At 45.0% G+C, this 20,970-nt stretch overlaps 1 protein-coding gene and 2 non-coding genes across 3 annotated transcripts; all 3 read right to left on the bottom strand.

Moving 5' to 3' along the window:
• Positions 1–1,270: 1,270 nt before the first annotated feature.
• Positions 1,271–3,992, bottom strand: Rasl11a (RAS like family 11 member A). Its single transcript, XM_041678215.1, has 4 exons — positions 3,761–3,992; positions 3,434–3,490; positions 3,235–3,314; positions 1,271–1,979 (listed from the first exon to the last, which is right to left on the bottom strand). The coding sequence occupies exons 1-4, from the start codon at positions 3,882–3,884 to the stop codon at positions 1,512–1,514; spliced, it is 729 nt and encodes a 242-aa protein (XP_041534149.1). The 5' UTR covers positions 3,885–3,992; the 3' UTR covers positions 1,271–1,511.
• A 9,858-nt stretch (positions 3,993–13,850) lies between these two features.
• On the bottom strand, positions 13,851–13,979 carry LOC121465217. The gene has a single exon (XR_005976642.1). It is a non-coding gene; the product is annotated as a small nucleolar RNA SNORA27 (small nucleolar RNA).
• A 246-nt stretch (positions 13,980–14,225) lies between these two features.
• On the bottom strand, positions 14,226–14,296 carry LOC121465214. The gene has a single exon (XR_005976639.1). It is a non-coding gene; the product is annotated as a small nucleolar RNA SNORD102 (small nucleolar RNA).
• Between the last annotated feature and the right edge of the window lie 6,674 nt (positions 14,297–20,970).

The following is a 20,970-nucleotide window of genomic DNA, read 5'->3' as shown; positions in this document are numbered from 1 at the left end:
TTTAATCCCAGCACTTGGGAGGCAGAGGCAGAAGCAGAGGCAGGTGGATCTCACAGTACTGACAGTGCTGGTGCCTTGAGAGGAGAGTCTCACCCTCCAGCAGTGTCCCGTGAGCCTTATGAGACTCCATCTGTAAGTTAGTATTCCACTTACTGATCTAAACTCTGGATTTCAAGACCTGTATACACTTGAGTTTCCCAGTGCTTTGAAAGCTGAAGCTTCGGCCAGGTTCTCCCTAACAGGGTCCTGAGGCACGAAAGCTCAGGCTCACCCTTCAACCCCTGCACTCCCCTCCTTGTTTCACTCAGTGTCCATAATGCCATCAAGTCAGCTTCTTCCTAAAGGCTGGGGTGAAGCTCAGCTGGAGTGTAAGACCCTGGGTTCAACTCCCAAGACCTCCCCAAACAAGATACATCTCAAACGTCAATTATACTCTCTTTCTCCTTGAGGCTTCCCCCCTGATGCTGAAGGAGACGCCAACCGCTTTGGACCGTGCTCACCAGGCAGTCAGTGTCCCTCAGCCATGGAGTGTCTTCACTGGGAAATCATGTCGCACCGCTTTCCCACTCTGGTGTTGTGAGCCCAAGGAAGTCGTCTTTGGCCATTTTATTTCCATGTACAGCAGAGGGTCTGGGATGTAGGAAGGGAGGAGAATGGAGGCCACTCTCGGAGGATAAGGCTCACTTACTGACATAGTCCTGGAAAAGGGGATTTTCTTTCCTCTCTGGACAGTACTGGGGAATCAAACCAAAGGAACTTGAGCCCGCTAAACCTGCATTTTACCACTGAGCTCCATCCCAAGATGCTGGTGTTAGGACAGAATTTCCATACATGGTTCAGGCAGGGTCTGACACTTGCGCTTCTGCCCCAGACTTCTGGGCGCTAGAGTCCCAGGCATGTGCCAGCATCTAGCTGGGCTTTTGTTTTCTAAAATATTCTGTGCAGAGGCTACACTGTCATTTGTACAGATAAGTAAGTAATAATGGGAGTTTGTAGCATTCGGCCATCAGTTCCCAATGTATCCCTGTGCTGTAAAACCAGCGTTAACTTCCTGACTGTGAAGAACTGCCTCAATTAAGGACATCCTGTAGCTATTCAAACCCCCTTCCCTCCTCTGCATACCTCTCTCTCCCACAGCTGACTCCCTCCGCATGACCCCCTCCCTACTGCAAGACACCAATCAGAGTTCAGACTCAAGGCCAAACACTGAGCACTTCTGGGCTCTGGTGCAAGCAAGATTTCTATAAAAAGACATTCAGAAAACAAGGAATCATACTGCCATTTTGCCTTTAATGGAAAAGTGGCTAACAGTTACAGTAAAAAAAAAAAAAAATCCAACTTCTAGTCAATCATTGTTTGAATTTTCAGAAATACACATACACTTGAAAGCCAATAAAATAATTATAAAAATAAACTCTCAATATGTTTTAAAGGGGAAAGGCCCAGTCTTTGTGGCTGCACAAATGCTTAATAATAATAATAATAAAAGTCACCAGTCTATCTGAGATGGCTCAACCCAGAGCAGAGGGGGCTTTTACTTTGGAGGACAGGGCCTGCCTGAAGCGCCTCTTCAGGTCCTGCATGTTGGGGGAGCGAGGCCGGGGGATGATGGAGGCCCTCCTCCGCTCCCCACTGAGGCTGTGCAGCTTGCTCACTTCTTTGCAGAGATGTTGAAACACGTCACAGACGTCTTCGTAGTTTTCACTAGTGGAAATTTCAAGGAAGAGACTGCTTAGCTCATTGGCTAGCTGAAGACCGTCCTGTGTCTGCACCTGCCGGGCATGCAAAAGGTCTGCTTTGTTGCCCACGATGATGACAGGGGCTTTCCCATCAGGGTGGACCTTCCGGATATTCTGGTAAAGGGGCCGAATGGACTGGTAGCTCTCATAGTCTGTGATGGAATAGACCAGCAGAAAGCCCTCGGCCCACTGCACACACTTGGACAGGGAATCCACCGTTTGACTGAGGTTGTCTTGGGCCTGAGGAAGAACAAAATGTAACCTGGTCAAAGATGCTCAAACATGACACTGGAGTAACTCTCGAGGGAACACTGACCGGGTGGAGTCATGGCTAAATGCAGTTGTCAGGCCTCATTTCTGCAAGAGGCTTTTACAGAGAAAGCCTCAGATCAAGGCTTGCCCTGGATTCTTTTCTGAGTTGGTGTGGATGTACACATCTAACCCCCCCACCCCTGCTCAACACACAGTTTCCAATGAACTCTGACTTAGGAATAATTACAGACCAGAATGGCTTAGTTTTCAGGGAACTAATTCATAACAAACAAAACTCTGGAAACAATCCAACATAAATATCTATTCCCAAGCCCATAAAAAAATATTTTTAGCAGTCAACTTCTTGAGAATGTTACAGAAACAAATTCCTTTCTCTACACTCTTCCACGCGACCTTTCCTCCCCAGAAGGGCTGAGCAATTAATTAAGTTGCATTCCTGACTGATGGCCAAGAGGTTATCTGATTGCAATTACTGGCTTGGAGAAACAGCCCCTAACCTTTTTGGCAGCCCTGGCCAGGAAGCAGGCGCTTTCCCTCCAGAATCCCACCTACTGCTTGCTCCTTTAATGTGGGGCTAGGATTTGAACCCTGGACCTGTGAGCAAGTCCTTACTACTGGGCTACATCCCCAGCTATAGCCACCACTGTCACCACCACACATCCCTACACTCCCCCACCCCCACCCCCGAGCTGTTGTATTTAAATTGCTCCTGAATGTTCTCTGAAAGTGTTCATACCTGCCTAAGCCCAGGCAATTATGATCAGCCAGAGCTGCAAAAGAAGCTATTGCTGAGGGGGACCGTTGACGGGGAGGAATGTGCCTTAACCTGTAATCCCCACACTTGGGAGGCTGAGGCATCAAAGATTATAGTAAATCCAAGTCAGGCCTGATCTACAAAGCAAGTGATAGGTCAGCCAGGGCTACATAGAAAAACACAATCTTTAAAATAACTAGGTAATTAAAAGTTGTGTTTAAAAGCAAACTAGTTCTGATCAACTATTCCCTTCCCCCTTGGAGGGCATCCAACATCCCAACCCTCAGCTCACCTGTGACAGACAGTCTACACACACACACACACACAAACACACACACACACACACACCGCCTACATTTAAATGCACATTTGACATGCTGAAACATCTCACTGGGACCCGGAGGCAATCGCCTCAATGTTAGCCGCAGCTGCACAACACACAGTACACACCCTACTGACAATCCTTACCTGGATACCCCCAGGAGTGTCCTGGATCTGCAGAGATAGCTGGTCCCCCTCCACATAGACGAGTCTTGAATACAGTTTGCCTGTACAACGAAGAGGAGTTTGCATTTGAGTTCCCACGCTCTGATCAGCGAAAGAAAGAGCAGAGAGGGAGGACAGACTGACTTAAGCACAAAAATCAAGGAGCATGAAGCCATCTAACCTGTGTTGGGTTCGTAGTCGCCGATGAATCTCTTTGTTAAGAAGCGCACAATCATTGCTGAAAAATGAAAAAAAAAATCGACTTAAGAAGTGGGTCAAGTTGGTTACCCTCACCGGAACAGCGCACGTTTCCCCAGGTTCCCGGGGGGAAATTGACTTCCCCGCGGGACACGAAGGATGAGACTGGAGTGACCCTCAACAACCGCCAACCCCGTCCAGAGCTCAGGAGTGGATTGTCAGAGAAGACAGGCGGTGGTCTTCCCGCATCCCCGGGGGTGGGGACCGACCCCTGCTGTCGTTGGGCAGCGCACTCCCTTGCCCCACTCACCGCTTTTGCCTACACGACCCGCGCCTAGCACCGCCAATTTGATGTCCTTGGGCAGGAGGTAGTCGGAGGAGGATTCGGGAATGGGAGCCAGCAGAAAGTGCCCAGACATGGTTGGTGGACGCATGGGCGCGTCCCGGGACCGCGCTGCAGGATAGCCGACTGGACACGCGGCAACTCAGGGCGCCAGGATGCGGCGCGGCCAGCAGAGTTGTCCCCGGCTCTCGGTTTTTAAAGAGCTCGGGGAGTGTGGTGGCCGCCTTTAGCGCCTCCTACTCCCCGCCCCTTCCTGGAGGGGTGGGAGTCGCGCGCGCAGGGGACCGTCACCCGCGGGCGTGTGCACCACCTGGCTGCCTGACGCGCTCAGCTCACCCAGTTGCGCGGGTCCCAGGCGATGGAGCCCAAGGGAGTCTCTGCTCAAACTGTGCCTGCCGGGTCCTGATGGCACCCGCTGCCGCGCCGGTCAGCCTGGACCCCTAGCCTGGAGCATGAACCTGAGAGTGGAGCTGAACCCCCAGCAAGAGCAAAAGCGGCAACTGACTGGATGTTTGTGGGACAATGGGAAGAAGAGATCCATTTTTTTGTGTGCCTTTGATTGTCAGAGTGCTGACAGGAACTCTAGATTTGATCTTAAGCACCCTGTAAACCGGGTGTGCTGGCATACACACCTGCTACTCTAGGTGGTGGAGACAGTAGGGTCAGAAGTTCAAGGTCCTCCTTGGCTACAATAAGGTTTGAATTCGAGGTCAGCATGGACTACATAAGACCCTGTCTCAAACGTACATCTATAAATAAATAAGTAAATAATAAAAATAAATAAATTTACTCATTCAGTATCAATCAAGGTAATTGCAGTCACTTACCTGTGACCTCCCTTAGGGGGCAGTCGTTGCCTGCAGCTCAGCATCCAAACCCAGGCAGTCCCTTTTCTGCAGTTCTAGGGTGAACTGACTCAGACTCAGGGAGCTTGATTCTGGCCTGATTGACCCCGGTAAATACCACCCTGCGCTCTTGGCTCCTGGATCTACTTTACTGTTCAAGCGTTTCCTGGAAGGTACTGGTGGAATTTAGGATAGAGGGTGTGAGTAGGAGGAAGAGGGCACAGGAGATAAATATGGCTGGTTCTTGGATCCCACCATAACGAGACAGAAGCCTTGCAGTCTCCTGTGGTTCCCTCTCATGTGCCCGACTGCCTCCGAGACAGCCCTACCCTTAGTCATTCCCTTTCTCTATTCCGGGCTTATCAGCTTGCATGGCATGACAAACCACACAGAACTGAATGGCTCAGTGCAGCATTTACTTCTGTTCTTAATCTAGGGCAGTTTGACAAGCTTGATTAAGCTCTCTGAGGCGGTAGCAGAGAACTTAGGAACCCTAGGGAAATGAGAGGCTGGCTTGCTCCACCAGACCCACTCCGGTCTGGCAGCTAACTGCTGGCTCATCCAGGCCGTTGGCAAGGCTTGTCCTCAGAGTGGTTGAGCAGAGCTCCAAGACAGTGAGTGGAAGTAGACAGGGCCCTTGGAGGCTGGACGACTCTACAGCAGACCCCATCCCCTCTGATGCGTTCTGTCAACCGAAGCAAAGCACGAGGCCAGCATACGTTCAAAAGATGGGGTTATCACGCATCACCCCTTTAAGGACAGAGCAGCAAGCCATAGTGGGAAGGGCCAGCATGTAGCAAGGGACAGAATGGAGTCTAGTTTTGCTGTTGAAAATGCTAGCGGATGTGCTTCCATTCAGCAAGTCGCCCGAATCAGGTCCTGCTTACTTGCCCCCCCTCTTGAAGACACAGTGGGATCCCTGCCAGCATTGCTACCTCCATCTTAGCCTCTCAGGATCCCTTGGAAGTCTCAGTCTCAACTGTCATTACAGTTGGAATATTTGTTTGCTGTTTCCACAGGGAGGATTCCTACCTACCCTTTTCCCCAGCAAGTGGGGATATTTAAAGGGGCAAGAATCCCCCCCACACACACACAAAGAAACACAGGCATGTACTTGCACACACCATCTGGCTGACCTTCTGAGTGACTGGATGTTGACTCCACTGTATGAAATGGAACAGTCAAAAGTCCTGTTTACATCTATTGTTATGATGCTCTTGGAAAAAGATGCTCCAAGAAATGCCTGGGATGAACTGCCATAGCTAAGTGGTACTGATTTTAATCTTGTCACAAGGTTAATCACAGAGACATGAAGCGGGGCTTTCCTCCCTAACTGAAGGAAAAACCTGGGCACCAAGAATACAAGACCCCTTTAAGGAGCCACTGAAGCACTGCTGCTTTCCAGGGCTGTGAAGCTCTGTGGAGGCTGGACTATTGTTTCTTGGAGTTTCTTGGCCTCTCCCTGATGGACACAAGATGATTTCTGGAGCATCAAGTCCAGAAATAGAGAGGGAGGGGAGGCCTGCCTTGCTTTCCCTCTTTAACTATGAAATTAAACGGTTCTTGGGGGTGGGGACATAGCTCAGTGGCAGAGCCTTTGCCTAGTACACCCTAGGACTTGGGTTCTACCCTTAGCTCAGCAAATAGCATTCAGGAAATAAAGGCAAGAGGATCATAAATTCAAGGCTATCCTTGACTGATAGTAAGTTAGAAGCCATCCTGGGTTACATGAGACACCGCCTAAAAGAAAAAGCTTTTTTAAAAAAAATATTTATTTATTCATTATGTATACAATATTCTGTCTGTGTGTATGCCTGCAGGCCAGAAGAGGGCACCAGACCTCATTACAGATGTTGTGAGCCACCATGTGGTTGCCGGGAATTGAACTCAGGACCTTTGGAAGAGCAGGCAATGCTCTTAACCGGTGAGCCATCTCTCCAGCCCTAAAAGAAAAATCTTATCTTAATAGCAAGAGCAGGAAAGTTAAAACAAAGGAGAGAGACGATCCAAACGCTGGCAAAGGAGGTTGGGACGGCCATGCCGGCCATGACTGGCGTGGGTGATCATGATTCCTCCTGGATAGAGACACTATTAGCATCATGAAAAATGAAACACAGAAAATGGGGGTTGAGCAGGGGATAATTCAATCTGTCACAAACTCCCTTAGCAGAATGTCCAAGAGAAAAAACAACAACAAAACAAAGCAGAGGAAGCCTTGTTCTAAACTTGAGGCTATCACTTCACTCCATTTACTGCATTCCCTGTCCCTCAGTTTAAGGCAGTGTTCTCAGCCTTCCAGTGCTACCTCATGTTGAGGTGATCAGCCATAAAACTATTTTGTTGCTACTTCATAACTATTAATTTTACTACTGTTATGAATTGTAGATGTAATGTAAATGTCTGTATGCAGGATATCTGACATGCGAGCCTTGTGAAGGGGCCTCTCGACCCTCAGGGGGGTGGCAACCCCCTGCCTTAAACACTCAATAAGGAAGATTCTACAGCCTGGTCTGTCCGGTGGTGATTATGCTCCAGGTTGCATTTACAGTGCACCTTGCTTGGAAGAGCTTGAAGTGCGTCTCTATTCTCCTTGGGAAAGCTCTTCACATTTACAGATACACAAAACAAGCTGAACCTTCAACGAAGACAATAAGCCACCACGCTGGGGAATTATAAATAGGCTCTCCTGAATCGATGCTGCCTGGGTTCTATTTTGTTTCATTCTTGTGTCCAAAGTTATGTAAAGCTATGGTAAAAGCTTTAAGCCAATGTGACACAGACAGGCTGAATGGTTTTTATAGAGATAATAGGAATGCGTGGGCATAAACACTACACAAATCTGTGGATGGCTAGAATGAGTGTGAAGGGCAGAAACTGCAAATAGCAAATAATACCGGCTGGGCAAGTTATTAACTCTTTCCTAGCCGTGAACTCAAGCTCTTCAGTGAGATTTGCCCAGGGGCCCACTCCAGTTCATGACCATTTCCACCTACCATTCATATGTACAGTCAACCAATGCTTTGCATTGTGTCTAAAGTCCCTGACTACTGAGCTTAAGGGTGCTTCGGAGACTGTACCTGTGAGCTTCTCCCCAGGACAGGAATCAGGCTTCTGCCCTCTACCAATTCCCTCCATTATCTCAACTTATCCATCAGAATAACTGAAGACCCCGTCCTTGCAAGGCTCTGTGATGGATGCTGGTACAAACCACAAGAGAACAGTTACTCTGTGGTACCAGAACTGAGTATCAGACACTCCTGCATGTCTTCAGACACCCTGTAGTGAATCAACTTAATTCATCAACTATAAAATACTTGCATTTACAAAAAAATTTTCAAATATTATTTCCTGTGTGTGTGTGTGTGTGTGTGTGTGTGTGTAGGCCACAATTCAGTCTCAAGCATTATTCCTTGTTGTTTTGGTTTTGTTTTTGGTAGGATTTTTATTTTTGAGACAGGGTCTCAACTGTGTAACCCTAGATGTCCTGGAATTCACTCTGTAGACCAGGCTGGCCTCAATCTCAGAAGATCCACCTGTCTCTGCCTCCCGAGACCTGGGACTAAAGGCGTGTGCTGTGCCCTGTGTGGTCTGCATTTTCAGCAGGTTCATAGGTGACTGGTATGATAGCTAGAGAACCAAAGAAAGCAACCCGTGGTGGGGCTGCAAGGAGCCCCTGGAAAAGAAAACTGGTTGGTCTGCCAAGTATTAAGGAGAAATGTGCTAACTAGCAGGATTTTGGCAGCCTCTGTGGATAGTTGCACCAGAATGGTGGAGGTGGAAGCCAGATTTGTAGTGAGCAACCAGATTTAGCTACAAAAGGGACCGGGAAGGCACAGGAAAGGCTGCTGCTTGTCTTAAGTCAAGGAAGTGGCAAGTAGAAAGGGACAAGATGCCAGGATCAGAAGAATCTGTGACCATGCATCCTCAATAAACTATGGGGGTGGGGTGGCCAGGAACAAGAGTCCTGCCACCAACCGTCCTTTGTGTCCTCCTTTCCGTTCCTAGTGCCCTTTGGCTTGTCTTCTCTACCTTCCATGTTGTCACAGCTTACTGCAGGGTTGTGTGGCTGGGTCTTCTTTGCCCTCTGTTGACTGCAGTAAGTATTTCTGACCTTCATAGGAAGCTGCAAATGATAAGTTGATTAAAAACTCAGACTCCCCCCAAAAAAGATATATTGGGTCATAAATACTATAAAGGAACAAAAAATGATAAAGGAGCTCGCTATTTTTATAGGCCATTAAGAGACAGTCTTGACAAAAATCTGGGCAGAGGTTGAATATGGAAAGGGGACAGACCACAGGCGTGTATGTAGGACAAGCTTTCCAGCAAAGGAAACACCAAGCACAAAAGCTTTGAAGAAGGGTGTGCCTGGCATATCAAAGGCACAGCAAGGAAGAGAAAAGTAACCAAATCCAAGCTCTGGGCTAGAAATCACACAAGGAAAATGTCAGAAAGCCACAGCTCGGGTGGAGGGCTTTGTAGGTCAGGGTCACTGTCTGGATATAAATGATATTCAAAACCATAAAACCAAAAATCATCTGAAGAATTAAGGCACTTCAATAATGGTCAGAAAGTCAGCCCCACCCCCAACAAATTGCAAAGATGAAAGTAAACAAAATCCAAACTCATTTACATTTTCTCCTGCCAAATTTACAAAGTCTTAATAACTGATGCTGGTAAAAGCCCTTAGAGAAAGCTATTTTTGTTTGCTCAGAACAGGGTTTCTCTGTGTCCCTGGCTGTTCTGGAACTGGTTCTGTAGACCAGGGTGGTCTTCGAATTCAGAGATCTGCCTGATCTAGCCCTTCAGTGATGGTACTGTATATTGTATTAAAGGCATCAGCCAGGAAAGCCCAGCGTTTTTTTTTCAGTTTTTAAAGATACATTCTTTTTTAATTTATGTATATGCTCAGGTCAGATCCCCTTGGCGCTGGAGTTAGAGGCAGTTGCAAGTTGCCTATGCAGGTGCTAGGAACTGAACTTAGGTGCTCTGGCAGAACAGCACCTAAGCCATCTCTAACTTGTATTTTTTTCTCCATGTTATAGATGTGCACCACTTTTGCGCAGAACACTCAGTGGCCAGAATAGGGTATTGGATCCCCTGAGACTAGACCTACAGATGGTCCTGTGTCACCATGTGAGTGGGTGCTGAGAACTAAACCTGGTCCTCTGCCAGAGCAGCCAGTACTCTTAACCATAAAGCCAACTCTCCAGTCCCCTTGTTAATCACTTGCCAAAATAACTCAAGCATCAGCAAAACACATTCTTTTACCCAGAACTGTGAAGAAGCCAATCTTTAATTATGCATATTCATAGTGTGGCCATTTGTTTTAGGAAATTGTTGTGCTGTACACCAAATGGAAAGAATTTTCTGAATAGGTGTCCTTAAAATAACAGTGCCCCTAATCCAAGGGTTCTCAACCTTTGGGCTGCAACGGGGGGTTGCACATCAGATATTTGTGACCCATACCAATAGTAAAGAAATAATTTTATGGTTGGACTGTACTGAAGGGTTACAGCATTAGGAAGGTTAAGAACCACTGTAATCACTTCTGCTGGTGGTTGTTCCTTCCCTCATTGTCAACTTCATTACCCCTTCTGAATGGAGGTTTCTCTTCGGGTCAGGGTAAATCATAAATCATAGACTGTTAGGGCACAAGGACCTTCAGGAATCATTCATTCTGGCCCCTGTGCCATGTTAATTGAAAAGGCAACAGATAGTGAAGACTACAAGACTTTCTGGGAAAGAACAAAGCACTGTCTTAGATCTCCAGTTTTTCCCACATCACAGGAGGATCAAACAATCCCAAGTATTCATGAGCAAAATGGTAACCAGACTTCAGAAAGTCTTTTAAAGCATGGCAGAAAATAAGACCAGTTTGGCCTGGCGGCGGTGATACAGGAGGTAGATCTCTGTAAATTCAAGGCCAGCTTGGCCTACAAAGTGATTTCTAAAACCATCAGCACTACACAGAGAAACCCTCTCAAAAACCCAAAAGTCCCCTATCTTTTTTTGTTTTGTTCTTTGAGACAGGATTTCTGTGTTAATAGTCCTGGCTGTCATGGAACTCACTCTGTAGACCAGACTGGCCTCGAACTCAAATGATCCACCTGCCTCTGCCTCCCTAGTGCTGAGATTAAAGGCGTGCACCATATTTTTTTAAAGGCCACTCAGACACATTGGCTACTGGAGTCAAGCTGTGTTGAAGAAATTTGGGTGCATACTGGTGTCAAAGCTCAGCTCTGCCAGATTCTTGCAGTTAACTTATGCATAAAACACAGCAGTCCTTACATATCACAAGCTGTCATGAGGATGACATAGTATACCCTAACAGATCGTCAGAAACCTTGGTACTAGCCAGGCTGTGGTGGTGCATGCCTTTAATCCCAGCACTTGGGAAGCAGAGGCAGGTGAATATCTCTGAGTTTAGGGCCAGACTGGTCTAAAGAGCAAGCTCCAGGACAGGCTCCAAAACTAGAGATACTGTCTCAAAGGGGGGAAAAAAAGACCTTGGTACTATTATCAATAAAAAAGGCAGAGGACTGTAAGTTATTCAGAGGATGGTGGCCTCTGATATAAGCGGTAGAACAGATGGTCAAGACCCTCCTTGCCTTGCCCAGAGCTGTCAACCAATGTTGCTTGCAAGCAGGTGGATGGCCACCACCTAGCTGGTACACTCACCCACCTTACCTTAATAGCAAACACAGCAGCCAAGAACTCTTATGGAGCTCCGGCAAAACCCTTATCTTTTGTGTTCATGCTGCAGGAAATCAAAGCCCTGGTTGTGAGAGAAACATCTCAGAACTGTGGGTTTTGTTTTGGATCAGAGTATCATTACGTACTAATTCTTTGGAGCCTGTCCTGGAACTCCTTTGGTAGACCAGGCTGGCCTCGAACTCACAGAGATCCGCCTGTCTCTGCCTCCCAAGTGCTGGGATTACATACTAATTCTGACTATATAGCTGCTTGCTTGTTACAGGACTTTAGCAGTCACTGTATCCTAGGTAGATATTAGAACAGCTATTTTTTTTATAAGTGCTTTGACCTTGAAGAATCTTTGTGGAAAAGATTGTTTTCCGTGATCCACAGAATTTTTTACGTAAGGAGCATAGGTCACAAGACACCTCAGGCACACCTGAGACTTCTATTACTGTGTATTGCAAATGATACATAAGGACTAGTCAGAGGGGCATGTGACATGTAAATTATATTTAGGGACCTTGACATGAGGAAATATTTTCTAACAATAAATATGCCTTTGTATGGCTGTTTGGGCTTCTGTCCATCCGAGTCTGCACCTTCCCGATGCCACAAAGACCTTAAATTTCATCTAATACCTTCTTTCTTCAACCAACTAGCACTACACATGCACCCTAACATTTGGCCCCATGCATACCCAGTAAGGTATGAGGTCACACAGCAGCCAGCTGGCAGCTACATTTTAAAGTATTTTAGATTTGGATGCTGGGAAGCTATTCTGCACTCAAAAGAAAACTAAGTCCATAGCTGACTGGCACTTAAGAGTCTGGACTAGGAGTATCACCTAAATGGACTTTAGAATACAACATGAAGAGCACCAGAAGGGTGAACCTGGATAGACCCAAGAACAAAGAACATGAAACTGACTAGACCTGGCAAAGGCAAGATTTTGTTCCAAAGATGGGAGACTGGGCCACTTCAAATATTTAAAATGGGGTCAAAGACATATGACTTTACTATTCATAAGGTGACTGCCGTGGCTTTAAATGTGACCCTTCAAAATCTGTGCTGGACTCGCAGTACCCACTGTAAAGAAGTGAGGCTTTGGGGGAAGGTTAGGAAAGGACCAGGGCTTTTCTCACCAACCAGTGCAAACTGTCCAGGCCATACTTCCACCCCTCTCCTTCTGGCCCTTTGGAAGATATAGCTTTAAGACCCCATTTTCACCATGAGGGAACCAAACCTGATCTACATACACAGAATGCTGATAGCCCCTCACTTTGGACAGTGTCATCTCTTTGCTTCAAGATAATCTTGAAGACCCTCCTGCCTCAGCCTCCAAGTGCAAGGATTAGCATTGCACCGGCATGCCTGACTCACTAGTTTTTCTATGTCGTCCCCCACCCCACCCAGTGATTTACAACAACTATCTTCGTATTTTTCTAATCAAGAATGTGTTTCCAGCACACTAAGTTGTATCAATTAGCAGAAAAAAATTAGTAAAATCTGAATAGGAAAGACACAGTGAACCAGCATTTTCTTTCAGGGAGAAGATACCACACTTCAACTTAAGAAAAAAAACCTTTATAGTCCAGGTCTTTTATTTCTTTTTGTACATCAGGCCATGAATTCGTAGGGAATGGGCTCCAGCAGTTCAGGCTCCTTCCCGTTAGTCCTCACGAAGTGTGCTTCTCTGGGTGGAGCAGGCTGGTAAAGAAAGAAAAGGATTATGGGAAATTTTAAAGTGCTCTTTAGAACCAATTCTTACACTTATTTTTTTTTTTTTTTTTTTTTTTTTTTTTTTTTAAAGCACATACAGACTCGCAGCTTTTTTTAAATATTTATTTATTTATTATATTATGTGTATATCATTCCTTCCACATGTGCCTGCAAGCCAGAAAGGGGCGCCAGGTCTCATTATAGATGGCTGTAAGCCACCATGTGGTTGCTGGGAATTGAACTCAGGACCTCTGGAAGAGCAGTCAGTGCTCTTAACCTCTGAGCCATCTCTCCAGCCCAATTCTTACACTTATTAACAAAATAAAGGGAGCAGAGTTTTAAAGATTCCTCAATATTAATAGCAATAAACACTGCCTGGTAGGACTCTCACCTGGCGCTTCAGCTGAACCCAGGTGCCCTTCTCTTTGGCTTCCTTTTTCTTCTGGTCGTTCTCCTTCACCCGCTTCAGGAAGCTGTCTCTGCTCTTCGAGTGCTTGATGTGTTCAATCCGCACATTAATTCTCTTGGCAAGAATCTTGCCCCTTAAAAGACCAGTAAGTTTCTAAGTACTTCATTCAAAACCCAACAGAAACGTACACTGTTCCGACAGTAAGTTAGCACCGCACTCACGCTTGTCAATCGCTCTCACCCAAAGGAAGAGGCCGAGAGCACATTTTAAAGCTACTTTTCTGATGAGCATGGTCTGAAACCAAACCAGGCTAATGAAGCTTGTGATGAACTTTTAATACTACCGACACACCAGCACCAACCACTACAGACTTCTCAGTGAATGTCAATGTATCCCCTGACAGGTTACAAGACAAACACTTAAGTTTGCCTGAGTTTTAAAAGGTTATTTCCTTTGCCCCACTTGAATGGCCAATGAAGACATTAAGTCCAATTGGCAAAGTGAAAGGGGGTGTGTAACAGACTACTTAGTCACAAACAGCATTCTACTTACTTAACTTGCTTGTTTACAATGATGCCCACAGCATGCTGGGTGACATTGTAGACTCTTCCGGTTTTGCCATGGTAACATTTATGGGGCATTCCTTTTTGAACAGTGCCCATTCCCTAGTCAAGAGACAAAGTATTTTTTTTTTTTCACAGCAATTCCTCTTTTCAAATCCTTTTAAGTAAGCAATGCTCCCTTTAAATGGCAACTCAAGAACTCTCAGAGCCGGTGAAATGTGGTTTTCACATTGCATCAAGCAATCAAATTGACAATCATCATTAAGTTCCAGAGTGCCAGAACATACCCAACTATTCAGAGTGTAGCCTTCACTGGGATTTTCATAAAAAGTAACTATAACAGCAAATTTTATTATCTTTTTGAGATATGGTCTAACTGTATAGCCCCAGCTGTTTTAACTCAAGAAATCTGCCTGCCTCTGCATCTTGAGACTAAAATCATGATTCAGCACTTTTTTGTTTTGTTTTTTTGAGACAATGTTTCTATGTTGCTCTGGCTGACCTCAAACCCATTTGAGTGCTGGGATTAAAGGCATGTGCCACCAAAGGCTGCCTGCATTCTCAACTAATTTTAAAGTTCATCTTTTACCCCCTCCCCATTTGTATTATTAAATTCAAATCATTAAATCAACAACCTTTTTTTTCAAAACAAAGTTTCTGTTTAACTGCATTGGCTGTCCTGGGACTTGCTTTGAAGAGTCAAATTCATCTGCCTCTGCCTTCTTAGTCCTGGGATTAAAGACGTGTATGACCACTGCCCAGCTAGTTCCTAACTTCTCCCCCTACCCACAGGGTTTCTCTGTATAGCCCCAGCTGTCCTGGAACTCGCTTTGTACACCAGACTGGCCTTTAAATCAAGAGATCCGCCTGCCTCTGCCTTTCTAATGCTGTGATTAAAGGCGTGCGCCACCACCGCCTGGCCTAGTCCCTCACTTCTAATATTGACTTTTCCTCCACTCTAATTTACCTTGATGTCTACAATATCGCCCTTCTTGTAGATTCGCATGTACGTGGCCAAAGGAACAACTCCTACAAAAAAAAAAAATCAAGATAATGTCTAGAGCTACAAGGAGCACTTCCATAACTGTACTAGTTATAAACACAAAGCACAAATCTTTGGCAGTTCCATTAAGTATAATGGACAATTTCTCATTATAAGCACTGCCAGTCAAATACTTCCTTCCAGGGTTAAGCCTACACATCACGGAAGTTATCAGACTATGAGATCCATCCTTTCACTCAGGACAGAATACAGGTGCATGCTGTTAACCAGAGGTAAACAAAAACACAAATATCACTTACCATGTTTCCTAAAGGGCCTAGAGAACATATAGCGAGTGCCCCTCCTCTTTCCCTTTGTGTTTGTCATTTTGGCGAGTTACTGAAACCAGAAAAGTTAGCAGTCAAAAACAATTTAAATTTAATGTTCAACTATCCCCTTAAAATTCATCAATCAACAATATAAAAAGCTGGACCATCATACACCCCCCAATCTTGACACACACACCAGGCTCCCTCAAACTCAGCATCTCCCCGTCTAGGCCTCCCAAGCACTAGGATTGTAAATGGGTGTTCATGATTCCTCACGGATTAAATAGAATGTTGTCTTTTTTTTTTTTATAAAATTCTGTCACTAAAACCAGGACTGGATGTTAAAATTCAAGCCAAAACACCTTCCTACTAGAATAAGGTACACACCAATGAATACCACAACGCATCTACAAGTAGAACAGTCTAAAAGGCCAAGGACACTGCAACCCCCAATTCCAGGATAATTTTGTGGTTGGAGACTACAGAATTCAAGCCAGCACTTTGTTAATAAGTTAATTCTTATTAACTTAATTTCCCATTAAAAAAATCTCTAATTCTACACTTCCATTTGCTAATGAATTAGATGTACAGAATCAGATCCCTGACAAATCTAAGGCAAGCCTCGACGATTCCTGCTATAAAGACCTACTTAAGTTGACATTCCTAACTATAAATGATTTTCCATTTTTACAAACATTCATACTAAATAACATCTGTAAAGAGCCCCAAGCGGCTCTGGGCACAAGGAGAGTACTCAATCGGCAGCTAGTTTAGCACCATCTTACCTACTACAGATATTTAGAACCAGATCTTGTTTTCCAAGAAGCCAATAGGTTTAGTAACTCCAACTCCAGTTATTCAGAGCTTAACTGCCTGCTACTCCTGGTCATTATTCCGAGCCACAAGGGAACCCCCAAAGCATGATGAGTTAGAAGCATCGGTGTAACAGCCGTAAGGTTACCGTCCCTTCCTACGCTCTTAGGGCCAAACGTGACAAGTGCGGACTGTCTCACGCATCCCGAGAAGGGAGTCTCCTTCATATCATTGCCCGGGCTCACTCGGCGGGAACCTTCCTCGCCAGAGTGAAGTCCAGGCTTGCACACACCCAACTCTCGTTAAGACCCACTGCGACTTTTAAGCCTTAACCCGACACCACATGCTCATGTCTAGGGTTAGGCGGACGCCCGGATACCACGACTGAGCCAGGCCCGGCTTCTCCGGATAAAAGCCCCCACCACCCATCACCCAAGCCAATGGCCTCCAGACAGTCTCCCCACGACCCTAACATGCAGCCTCCGCGGGCTGAGCCCCTCGTGCAGCTTGTGAGGAGCGAAAGCCGCGAGAGCCACGCGCACCCACCAACCTGAAAGATGGCTACCGCGGCCGAAAGGAAGGGGGCGGGGCCGCGCGCTCTTACAAGGACCGCGGGCTGCCCGCGGCACCGCCTGAAGAGAAACGCCGGGCCTGTAAGGCTCTTCGAGAGAACCGCGTCACCATGATAACCTGGAGACGCTGTGAGGACGCTCTCCCCTGAGCAGACTAAAGGCAGCCGGCTAACCCAAACTCACACAGGCATTATGTTAGACAGCCCGGAATGGGGCCCTCGCGGACATCCAGCGGGATGCTACTTCCGGAGCGTGCCGACGCAAGCCGGTGCGTCATGTGACGTAGGAATCTGTCGTTTTAACTCTTGGCCAGAAGTTATTTACGTTCTGCGGCGCAGTGAGTTTTAGTGATTGTAGGGTCTGTTAAGTCGCGTAGGCAAATAATTACGTGTGAACAAAAACCGTTTGTGTGTTTTTCAAGTTTTTCCCCTGATGTATTAAACAACGCATCTATTGGTGGGTTAAAACTTTGGCAAGCCGGGCGTGGTGCGCATGCTCACAATCCCAGTATTTGGAAGGCAGAGGCAAGAGCAATATAGTGAGACACTGTCTCACCAAAAACTTCGTTTTTTACTTTCTTTCCTCTCATACCTGTAGTTTGAGCCTGTGAAGACACTCACGTTTTGTTTAGAGTTCATTTATTGTACTAGGTTTGATTTTGACATTTTCAGACAGGCGTGTGTGAGATAACACAGTTTGATCATTTTCATTCCCATTACCTTCCTCTCTTTTCCTCCCCTCCCTGATTGTAGACGAGGATATTTAATCAGTCGTTATACTGGAAGCAGCATTCCTAGTCATTAGATCAGTCAATTTACTGTCATGGCCGCATTGGATGTTGAAAACATTCCAATAACAAACGAGGACTTTGAGAGATGGATATCGTTTTTATAATCGGTATTCGGGTCCATTCCTCTTATGCAATGGTCCCCCATTTAATTTTGGAGATATTAATCCTGTCCCTACTATGCATTCGTGGGAAGGTAACCCCACTGTCAGCAAAACAAGAAGCCAGAGACTCTTTTGAGTATGCTAAGACAACCAGAAAGCTAGAGTGTATGTCTCTGATCTTTTCTCTGAATTGAGTACTGTTGAGACAGAGTTGACAATGAGATGACCTGACTGAGCTGTCTCGCTTCCCTCAGCTTCTGCTTGATTCCAAGTCTCATCCTTGAATATTTATGAATTCTGAAAACCATCAAATCCTACTAATAAACCCCAGTAATAAACTAGGTAAAATCCATTGAATGATGTGTCCAGCATGGTTAGGTCCAGTTGTTTGAAATCGCATTAATTCATGCTAGAAGATAAACACATCTACCATGAAGATTCTGTAGTGACATTGAAGCCCAGTCTCAGATTGTATGAAAAACCTGACCGTGCCACAAGGACATGTGCTCAACTATGTTCACAGCAGCTTTGTTTGTCATAGCCAGAACCTGGAAACAACCCCAATGCCCTTCGACCGAAGAATGGATAAGGAAAATGTGGTACATTTACACAATGGAGTACTACACAGCAGAAAAAACTAACAACAGCTTGAATTTTGCAGGCAAATGGGTGGAGCTAGAAAACATTATTTTGAGTGAGGTAACCCAGACACAGAAAGACAATTATCACATGTACTCACTCATAGATGGTTTTTAAACATAAAGCAAAGAAAGCCAGCCTACAAACCACAATCTCAGAGAACTTAGACAACAATGAGGACACTAAGAGAGACTTACATAGATCTAATCTACATGGGAAGTAGAAAAAGACAAGATCTCCTGAGTAAATTGGGAGCATGGGGTCCTTTGGGGAGGACTGAAGGGGGGGAGGGCAGAGGCAGGGAGGGGAGCAGAGAAAAATGTAGAGCTCAATAAATATCAATAAAAATGTATTTTAAAAAGGCAGAAAGATAATTATCCTGTGAAACATTTCAGCTAAATGGATGAGATTCCAGAGGCCTAATTAAATGCATGCCTGGTACTACATTTTTCTCAGGCTTTCCTGGTAAAAAAAGAAAGAAAGAAAGAAAGAAAGAAAAACGTGAATGATCTAATTAGCCAGGACTTTAAAAAGAGGCTTCAAATATTTGAACAGATTTTAATATCTGTGACCAAATTATGTTCAGTTACTTTTAATTAATTTTTATATTACTCGGAGCAAAGTTTTATTCCCAAAGCAATTTTTGTTTGATTTTGAGATAGAGTCTCATTATGTTGTTATGACTGGCCTGGAATTCACAGAGATCTTACTGCTTCTACTTCCTGGGTGCTAAGGTTAAAGTTGGGCATCACCACATCTGGCCCAATTCTTCTGTTGTTGTTTGTTTAGTTTTTCAAGACAGGGTTTCTCTGTGTAACAGCCCTGGCTGTCCTGGAACTCGCTTTGTAGACTAGGCTGGCCTCGAACTCAGAGATCTGCCTGCCTCTGCCTCCCATGTGCCAGAAATACAGGTGTGTGCCACCACTACCCAGCAATTTTTCTGTTTTTTAACATATTACTTACCTTAGTTGATTTGTGTTGAGTGTAATCAAAATGTACTAGTATTAGCCTAAGAGTTAAAAAAAATAAAAATAAACAGGTGGTGGTGGCACTTGCCTTTAATCCCAGCCCTTGGAGGCAGAGGCAGGCGGATCTCTGTGAGTTCAAGGCCAGCCTGGTCTACAAGAGCTAGTTCCAGAACAGGCTCTAAAGCTACACAGAGAAACCCTGTCTCGAAAAACCAAAAAAATAAATAAAAATAGTATACCAAAATGAATACCAGAATTAAACATGTTCTTGCACTGGTCCATTGTTTTAGACTTTACCCATTGTCTTTTTTGTCTACTGTAGATAGTTGAATTCAGTGTGTGTGTGCATGTTAGCATTCCTTTGTGATTAGCATAAGATTAGCAAAAATCCTTATGCTAATGTGCAGACCCTACGTGCACCAACACTATGCTTCATCATCAATCCCTGCAGACAAGATACAGAATGTCGCCCCCCTCAAGATCCCTGGAACTTCCCTTCTACTCAATCCACTCTCCCTCCAGAATCATAAATATTCTTATTTCTTTTTTTCTTTTCTAATTTAATTTTAATTTTATTTTATGTGCAATGGTGTGAAGGTGTCAGATTACCAAAGGACTGGATTTACACACACTTATGAGCTGCCATGTGGTTGCTGGGAATTGAACCTGGGTCCTTTGGAAGAGCAGTCAGTGCTTATAACTGCCGAGCCATCTCTCCAGCCCCGTTTCTTTCTTTAAACAAACAAGAGTGCTAGGGAATTGAGACCAAGGAGTGGTGTATGATAGAAAAGTGCAATACCCTCCCTCACCCTCCACCCCCTGTTTTTAATAGCCTGATTTCTATAAAAACGTTGTCCAGTATAGATAAGCAGTACTATACAATTTATGTGCTTTTTTTACCCCCTGGATTTTTATTTTGCATAGTGGTTTTTGAGATTCAGTTATGTTGTGTGTGTCAATAGTTGAACATGATCTGCTGCTAAGTAGTATTCCACAATATGGTTAGACTGAAATGTGACCTCTTGGTCTTTTGAGTAAGATTAAGTGAGATACACTACAATTTACTTTTCTCTTGATGGAAATGTTAAATATTCTTTTATCTCATTTAATAACACTGCATAAGTTTTTGTGAACTTGTTTTCTTTTGGGATGAATATGTAGGAGTTATATTTCTGGTCATATCTTAGGTCTGTACCTCACTTTATAAAGCACTGCAAAGTAATTCCCAAAGGAAGCCATGGTTTTGTTTATCCAGCATTCTCCTCTGCAGGAGTAAAGCTTGCACGTACCTTATATGAAGGGGTCTAATTACATTGCTCAGGCTAGTTTTGACCTCTTGAAGTGATCCCTCGGCCTCAGCCTCCCTAGCCGTTGGGCCATTAAATGAGCTAGCTCCCCATCTTTTTTTTTTTTTACAACACGTATCTTATTTAGTTATTTATTTGAGACAGTGTCTCACTGCATAGCCCTGTGTGTTCTAGACCTCACTCTGTAGACCAGGCTAGCCTGGTTTCAGACTCGTTGAGCTCTTCCTGCCTCCACCTCCCCAGTGCTGAGATTTAAGGCATGTTCCACCACACCTGACTATCTTGTTGGCTGTTTCTGAAGTACTAGTGCTCAAACCCAAGCCCTCATGTTTGCTAGACATGTGCTCTGCTCTAGCACTTCGTCTTGTCCCCAGCCTTGCCAGTTTTAAACACAGCCGTGTCACTAACTCCGTTGTACAGATTTTAAAGCCAAAGTCGTTT

The sequence above is a fragment of the Microtus oregoni genome, unplaced genomic scaffold (genome assembly GCF_018167655.1).
Source record: "Microtus oregoni isolate MIOR12 unplaced genomic scaffold, Mior012 000029F_ref0000214, whole genome shotgun sequence".
NCBI lineage: Eukaryota > Metazoa > Chordata > Mammalia > Rodentia > Cricetidae > Microtus > Microtus oregoni.
Note: the sequence above shows the minus strand (reverse complement) of the source record. Positions and strands in the feature narration are given on the sequence as shown.